A 9364-nucleotide genomic window follows, 5' to 3' on the forward strand; every position below is an offset into this window, starting at 1 on the left:
TTATTATTATTATTATTATTATTATTATTATTATTATTATTATTATTATTATTATTATTATTATTATTATTATTACTACTACTACTACTACTATTATTATTATTATTATTATTATTATTATTATCATTATTATTATCATTATTATTATCATTATTATTATTATTATCATCATTCTTATTATTATTATTATTATTATTATTATTTAAATATATATCATTACTATTAAGTATTATTATTATTATTATTATTGTTGTTTCTATATATTATTTTGTTTATTATAGCTTTACTCATTATTATTACTTCCTCCGTTTTTTTTAGATGTTACACTTTCTATTTTAAGAAATTTCAAATTAGATGTTACACTTTTATTTTGGGTAATATATTCTCTCTATCTCTCTCCTATCACATGTTCACATGGGACCCTTTTGTTTTCTTTCTCTCTATCTCTCTCCTCTCCAAAAATTACCTAGGTGTCCGTAATTTGAAAAGTGTAACATCTAAAAAAAAACGGAGGAAGTACTATTATTATTAGGAGGAACATGATTTAGGTCAAAGCCCAAATAAACCAACTTTTTTTAGCCCATAAACCAATTAAATCGCGTCAAGACAGTTTATGATGTAATTTTTGCGGTCCAACCCAATCATTATTTTTATTACTAAATATTTTTATATTATAAAATCTAATTATTAAAATAGTAATATTAATTTACTTCTTAGATATTATTGTTATTATATATCATCATCAAGTATTAATATATTAATAAAAATAATATAAAATAATTATTATTAATTATCATTATTATCATTCAATATCATTATTATTATTAATTTATGATTTTATTTATAACTATCATTTAAAAATATCCAAAATACTATTATTATTATTCATTATTATTACTTATCATTATAATTATTATTTAATATTCATATTATTATTGTTAAAATATTATTTATATATTTATTACATTCAGTTTATTTCAATTTAATTTAATTCAATTCAATTCAATTCAATTCAGTTCAGTTCAGTTCAGTTCAGTTCAGCTCTGATAAGTTCAGTTCAGTTCAGCTCCAATAAGTTCAGTTCAGTTCAGCTCCAATAAGTTCAGTTCAGTTCAGTTCAGCTATTTTATGCCGAAGAGAACAAACCCTTACTCTCACATATCACTATTCAGTTCAATTAAATTCAGTTCAGTTCAATTTAGTTCAGTTCAGTTTAATTCAATTCAATTTAGTTCAGTTCAATTCAGTTCAGTTCAGTTCAACTGTTTTATGCCGAAGTGAACAAACCCTTACTCCCAATATGTTTAGAAATTGAAACAAAACAAATGTTTTGAATAGGGACGTATACTTTATCTTCCTCTATATTACAATACTTCTCGAAGTGATAAAATGGCGGGTTATGTGTGTGCAGACTGCAGTATATAGTATAATATATATGGTAACCTCTATATTACAATATTTCTCAAAGTGATAAAATGGCGGGTTATGGGTGTGAAGTACTCCCTTCGTCCTCTATAAGTTTACCCGTATTCCTTTTAAAGGTGTCCCTTATTAGTTTATTCCTTTCTTTTTTTGCTATTTTTGCAATGGGACCACAAACTTTTCATCACACATACATTCAACTTTAATATAAAATAATAGTTTCTCTTTCTTTCTATGACCCACAACATTATTTCTCCTAAAACTCTGTGTAAAAGAAAGGGGTAAACTAATAGAGGACGGAGGGAGTATATAGTATAATATATATGGTAACTAGAGGTGATAAGATGGAGTATATAGTAACAATTTTTTTCTTTTACAAAAAATAATGATCGAGTTAGTACATAGAAATTAAAGGTGATAAAATGGCGGGTCGGACCAGGCTGATAGCAAAAAAATCTGCTCGCTAGTCGGGTAGGTCGAGCTGTCGGCAACAAAATTTGCCCACTAGTCGGGTCGGGCAGGCCAAATTTCAAGTCAACTTTTTATGCCAAAAAAATTGTTTTTCGAGCCAATAACTTGGGTTGAACCAATTTTCCAATGAAATACCATTTTTAAATTACCCAATATCTATCCCGAATCGAAAAATTTGGGCCAGCCTGGCTAACTCGGTTAAAAATTTGTCCATGACCAAGCATTTTTCGCGCTAGAAATCATACCTAATATTTAAACCGTAAAAACTTAAAATGTTACAAATAAAAAGAAAAGAAATTCGTATGAACAAATGTGGTAAACTGAACCTAGAGTGATCCAAATTCCAAATTAGCCAACAGGCCCAAGACTAATAGTAATCACTAAGTCTTCAATCTCATCTCGTCCTAACCCTAACCCTAACTATATCATCATCTATTTTCTCACATTAACCCTAACCCTAATCTCAAATCTTCTCAAATCTCAACCAAACTCAAACGAAAAATGAGGAATTCTCAAAACAGGAAGAAGAACAAGATTAACAAAACTCCCAATTGGTTAGAGCTTCCCAATGATGTTTGGTCCCTAATATTCTCGAAGTTATACACAACTGACATAATCGAAAATGTTCAAAAAGTTTGCATGTTATTCCGTAAACTCTGCAAACAACCTTGTTTGTATAAGATCATCAACATGACTCTTTCATATGCTAATATGCACTTGATGTCTAATGCCAATGCCATGACTCGTTTCGCTGTTGATCGTAGTTCTGGGTGTTTAGTTGATATATATTTGGAATATGTCTGTGATGATAACACCTTGATGTACATCGTTGAAAGATCAAAGAATCTTAAACACCTACGACTTGGGCACAATGTTAATGTTTCTGATAAGGGGCTTCTTGAAGCTATAAAAAAGCTTCCAATACTCGAGGAAATGGAGATATGTACTTACTGTGATGGTACCATTGAAGCTATTGGCCACACTTTCCCTTCATTGAAATCATTCAGCTTAAATGGTATTGGGTGTAATAGCTTTTTTAACAATATTTTTTATGTTGGTAATGAACAAGCTCTACCTATAGCTAAAAACATGCCTAATCTGCGCAAACTTCAAGTGATTGGAAACCTTATGACAAATACTGGCTTGGAAGCAATTCTTGATGGATGTCCTCTTCTCGAATATCTTGATCTACGTGCATGTTTTTGTATTGATTTATCGGGTGAATTGGGTAAAAGATGTGGAAAGATTAAGAAGTTGCGAAAGCCGTATGACTCCACTGAAGATTGTAGTCATCATCAAGCGTTTGATTTTGATTTTACTGGCTTACTTGATTCTATTGATGTTTCTGATCTTCCTCTAGTCCAATAGTTTGCTGCTGCTTCTATGGCCTTTTAAAGTTTAAACCATGAATAATGATCCTCTGACTGAATTATCAGCTCTTTTTCTGACTTGCTGGATCTGTTATACTTTCTCCGTTTCATATTATTCGCTACACTTCTCAATTCACGGACTCCTAAGCATTTTTTGAAGAAGAAAGAGGTAGAGAATAAAAAGAAAAGGGACCCATGCATGTGAGAGGAAAGAGATAGAGAGAGTTTAGTGTCCAAAGAAGAAGTGTAGCAAGTAATCTCAAAACTTCTCACAATAAAAAGTGTAGCGAGTATTATGAAACGGAGGAAGTATATTACAATCTTGTTTGCTCCTTTGTCTCAGTTAATCTTGTTGTGGTTTGGTTCTAACCCAATCACTGGTAGTATTTTTTTTTTTTGGCTCTTAGCTTGTTGCATCTGCACTTGTGAAAGTTGTGATACAATATAATGAAATATGACTTTTGCATGTGTGAAAATTCAATGCTTATCATTTAACTAGTTATTTGTTTTTAAATGATTTTCTCCCCAAAAGACTAACATGAATATTATTAGTATATTAGCATATCAAATGAGAGGTTTTGGGTTTGAGTCCTTGAAACGTACATTTTTATTGTTTGATGTCTCATTTAATCATTTGATTTGGGTAGGGAAGAGGAGACTACATGTAATAACAATATGACATTTATTTGTTTTGGGTTATATATATATATATAGAAGTGAGTTCATATGAGAGTGCACACTTATATGAGAATGAATTTTACGTATTATAACTCTTATGAATAAGTGATGTAACTCTAATAAAAAAGTGATGCAAAAAAAAAAGAATATTAGAAAAAAAAAATTAAAAAAAAATAAATTTTTTTGGACTCAAAATTTTTTAAGGGGTACAACTCTAGTGAATAAGTGTTGTAACTCTAATTTAATTGTGTGGTTGAGATTCATTCTCATTTCTCATGTAAGGAGCATTCTCATGTGATCTTGCCTATATATATATATATAATATATAATATTATATATATATATTATATTATATATATATATATATAATTATATTAATATATATATATATATATAATATATAATTATATATATATATATATATATGGATTTAACATAGCGTCCCTACTTTATTAAATTGCCTATGTCAATGTTAACTTTGGATTTTACATTTATTTAACAATCAATTTGTGAAAATTATGAATAGTTATATGAATTAAATCGAAGGATTTTTTGTCCAAAACCCCCTTAATTTTTGGGCACTTTGCGAAAAACTACCTTAAAAACACGAAATTGTCCAGAACTACCTCAACTATGCAAATCCTTTGTTGACTCATACCCAACTGGTTTGAAGGAAGTTTGACCCCGATTTTTGCCCCGAAAATGCACAGGCCGATCACGTGGGGCAATTTTTCACCCAAAAAAGCCATTTTCTGCCCAAACCGCCACCCTCCTCACATGCAACCTACCCTCACCATCGTTAACCGTTGTCGGCCTTCAACCACCGTTAACCGTCGTCACCCTTCAACCAAATGAACCGCCCCCAAAACTCTACACCACCAACACCATCTTCTCAATCATAAACCACCCCGAAACGCACCACCACCACCAACTTCTCATATCAAAATAACCAACACCACCAACTTCTCAATCATAAACCCACCCCGACACCAAGATCGAGAACCATCACAACCCACCCCAAGAAATCACCAAAAAACAAAAGCAGAAGTTAGGTTTGAATTGGTTGATGGTTCAGTTGGTTCGATGGGGTGGTTGCGATTCTTAGGCTTAGCTTTGGGGCTGAGTGATGGCGGCAGTGGGTTGTGGGTTGTGGGTATGGTTTCGATGGGTTAGATGATTCAAGTGGTGGCAATGGGTTTGGTTGCGGTGGTTCGTGGGTTCCTTGCTATGGTGTGGTGGGGGCCTGGGGGGTATCGGTAGTGTAATGGTTTTTGGGTGTCGGTGGTTATGTTTGGTAGTTGCTGGATGGTTGGGTTCGATGTCGTGGCTGGGGCGTTGGGTGGCGGTGATGAGGAGGGGCAGTGGTTTGGGCGGAAAACAGGGCTTTTTGGGTGAAAAACCGCCACACGTGACCTGCACGTGCATTTAAGGGGCTAAAAACCGGGTCAACTTTTCCTTTTAACCAATTGGGTATGAGTCAACAAAGGTTTTGCATAGTTCAGGTAGTTTTGGATAACTTCGTGTTTTTAAGGTAGTTTTTCGCAAAGTATCCAAAAGTTAAGAGGTTTTGGACAAAAAATCCTAAAATTGAATAACAACTTACATAACAAAACCAGTGGGCAATATATATATATATATTTGTAAAACAAATTAGGTCAAAATGAAATATTACGTCACTGATGCAGAAATCAAAGTGGTAGAAAAGTGAAAATAAAACAAGAAAAGGGAGGGCTTTGATAGGAAGAGCAGGAACACTGTTGATGATGAAAGTCTAAAAGTATAATGCTCATTAACTACAATTACATTGGTCATTTTAGACCTGAATCGTGCAAAAACAAATTAAATGAAAGAAGTGTAAGGAAGAAAAGTAATTTGAAAAAGACTAATAAAAACAAATTTCAAGAAGCAAATTGAAATTGGTAGAATTACTTCAAATGCTAGATTGTTTTAAGTTTTTGTTTTTCATCATGTTGTCTTTTGTATTTGACATTTTAGATTAATAAAAAAGTTATACAATAATGCTCAATAGATTTTAACTATTATAGAATAATGATACTAAATAATGACTGGATATGTTAACTAAAATATAATGTAAGTCCACATATAGATTACCAGCTCTAAACTATTATGCGTGCTAAAGTACTTAACTAGTTCGCCAAAAATATAATTGTGAGAATTTGCGAGACGTTGTCCATTTTAAAAAAACATATATCTCTTGAATTTGGGCAGATCTCACGTTAAGATTAACGTGAGACCGTCTTTTCCAAGAATTTGTGAATAAATAAATAATAAATAAATTATTTCATTATTATATGATTGCTTTTTAATAGTGAATTTAAATAAATAATTGCTTTTTAGATTTAAAAGAAACGGAGGGAGTAATTAACATTATCTAAAGGCTCAAGACACAAAATTGGACGCTGACAGATATTTTATCTTTATAAGCCAAGGGGAGCTATGATGCCCCTTTGAAAAGACTTTTTAACCCTTCATTCAATAAAAAATATTACCTATTAAGATTTCGAGATTTTCTTCAATTATAACCCTTCCTGATTTAAAATATGTATATCAATGGAAAGGCATGTTCTCTTCGACATAAAACAGCTGAACTGAACTGAATTGAATTAAATTAAATTGAATTGAACTGAACTGAATTGAACTGAAATGAATTGTGATATGTGAGAGTAAAAGTATTGCCCAGAGCTGAACTGAACTGAGTTAAGCTGAACTGAATTGAATTGAACTTAACTGAAAATAAGCTGGAGAGAATAGGCCCGAAGTTCAAAGTAGCTAAAATAAGCTTTCATGAAAATATGTGTAGTGAAAGAAAAAGTTTATGATTGAAGAACAAATTAGCATAACTAAAACAGTTTTCAAATCAATTACAAAACTAAAGACATACTCTAAAATTTTAATTTTACCTAAACTTTTGAAATGCAATAACGATACCAACATCCATTAACAAGTAATAAAAATACCAAGAAACAACTTTTCATCAAGTAATTTGTATTTTATATTTACACCACGTGATATTTAATTAGAACTAATGATAATTGTAAATTACATCCTTCAAAATTGCATTTAGATGAAATTTAATAATAATTGTCAAAATAATTCACGCACGCATCGCGTGTAAAGAAGGCTAGTATTCTATATATAGTCTCAAGTTTTGGGCTCTTATTTTCATTGGCACTATTATGCATTTTTTTTTTTTTTTTGACGGGTATTATGCATGTTTTTGGTATTATGTAACATTCATATTATTGTGATTGTATTAGTTCTATGTATCCTTCATGTGTGTACTATTATAAAACCTAGTCATGCTTAATTTGGACTATTTTGTTCGTGTCCATCAGACTTTAATTTTACCTCCTTAATTTGTATCCTATTGCATTATATGAATTTGCTAATAAACAACTTCTATTATTAATAACTTTAATCATTTATAATAGGTAAAAATAATACTTGTTTTTATCAAAGTACAAAAATGAGATGAGATGAACTAAATAAGATTCGAGATAAATGAAAATAACTAAAAAAAAATACTTTTCCTACAATTAAATCTCAAAAAATGATCAAAATAGTGTATAATGACGCAATAAATTAAGACGTGATTTAGCTATTGTTAGGCCTTGCTCACATCTCAACTATATAGGTGTATGCGTCAAAAGTTTTTTGAGTAACTTTTGTAAGGGCATGTTCTCCCCAACTTATTTTCAGTTCAGTTCCATTCTTTTATAACCATTTTGTTAAATATTATTATTATGTCGGTATAATTTATTTTATTACTAATTACTCTTATTATTATTATTATTATTTATTTTTATATCATTACTATTAAGTATTATTATTATTATTATTTCTATATATTATTTTGTTTATTATACTTTTACTCATTATTATTAGTATTATTATTAGGAGGAATATGGTTTAGGTCAAAGCGCAAATAACCCACGTTTTTTAGCCCATAAACCAATCAAATCGCGTCAAAACAGTTTATGATGCAATTTTTGCGGTCCAATCCAATCATTATTTTTAATTCCTAAATATTATTATAATATTAAATCTAATTATTAAAATATTAATATTAATTTACTTCTTAGATATTATTGTTATTATATAATCATCACCAAGTATTAATATATTAATACAAATAATATAAAATAATTATTATTAATTATTATTATTATTAATTTATGATTATTAATATTATTTATTTATAACTCTCATTTAAAAATATCCAAAATACTATTATTATTATTATTCATTATTATTACTTATTATTGTAATTAATTATTATTTAATATTCATATTATTATTATTTAAATATTATTTATATATTTATTACATTAAATTAAATTAAATTAAATTAAATTAAATTCAATTAAATTCAATTCAATTCAATTCAATTCAATTCAATTCAATTCAATTCAATTCAATTCAATTCAATTCAATTCAGTTCAGTTAATTTCAGTTCAGCTCTCTTCAGTTCAGTTCAGTTCAGCTCCAATCAGTTCAGTTCAGTTCAGCTGTTTTATGCCGAAGAGAACAGGCCCTAAGTTTGATCAAGTTAAAATTTTAGTTTATTGAACATGATAAATGATATCTTGGTAAAGCAAGTTTTATTGGTCTGAGGATTTAGAATAGTGATTTAAAAAACTAAGTATTTATCATTTTTATAAATATAATATTAAGTTCTTTACCAAGATACTCTTCCGGTACTTTTTATCATTCTCACTTACAATCTTGATATTATTCACTATTAGAAATAATCTTAAATTCTTCTCAATATATAAGAAATATAATTATGTGGTGGTTGTGTTTGATTTTTTTCAAAGATTATTTTATTTATATTTAATCATTATAATTTTTATATATATGTAAAAAATATATTTAAGGTTGAATAATTGCATCGACAAACATGTACAATCACAATAAAAATTATAAAAAAATACAAAAGGAGTATCATTTTACCAATCTAACAACTTATATAACAGAAGATGAGTATTAGCCCAGCTTATTTCCTGTTCAATTCAGTTCAGTACAGTTGAGCTTTGGACAATACTTTTACTCTCACATATCACTATTCATTTCAGTTTAATTCAATTCAGTTTAGTTCAATTTAGGTGTTTTATGCCGAAAAGAACATACCCTACTTAGGGCCTGTTCTCTTCGGCATAAAACAGCTGAATTGAACTGAACTTATTGGAGCTGAACTGAACTTATTGGAGCTGAACTGAACTTATTGGAGTTGAACTGAACTGAACTGAACTGAACTGAATTGAATTGAATTAAATTAAATTAAATTAAATTAAATTGAATGTAATAAATATATGAATAATATTTTAAACAATAATAATATGAATATTAAATAATAATTATAATGATAAGTAATAATAATGAATAATAATAATAATAGTATT

The 9364-nt window shown here is 29.2% G+C and overlaps 1 protein-coding gene across 1 annotated transcript; it reads left to right on the forward strand.

The window, feature by feature from the left end:
• The first annotated feature begins 2394 nt into the window (after window positions 1-2394).
• LOC104902440 (putative F-box/LRR-repeat protein 23) lies at window positions 2395-3261 on the forward strand. Its single transcript, XM_010690228.2, has one exon. The coding sequence runs from the start codon at window positions 2395-2397 to the stop codon at window positions 3259-3261; it is 867 nt and encodes a 288-aa protein (XP_010688530.2).
• The last annotated feature ends 6103 nt before the right edge of the window (window positions 3262-9364 follow it).

The sequence above is a fragment of the Beta vulgaris genome, chromosome 8 (assembly GCF_026745355.1).
Source record: "Beta vulgaris subsp. vulgaris cultivar EL10 chromosome 8, EL10.2, whole genome shotgun sequence".
NCBI lineage: Eukaryota > Viridiplantae > Streptophyta > Magnoliopsida > Caryophyllales > Amaranthaceae > Beta > Beta vulgaris.

Bases quoted from the DNA above. Each gene is read 5' to 3' on its own strand.
- LOC104902440 (XM_010690228.2), top strand. From the start codon at position 2,395: ATGAGGAATTCTCAAAACAGGAAGAAGAACAAGATTAACAAAACTCCC.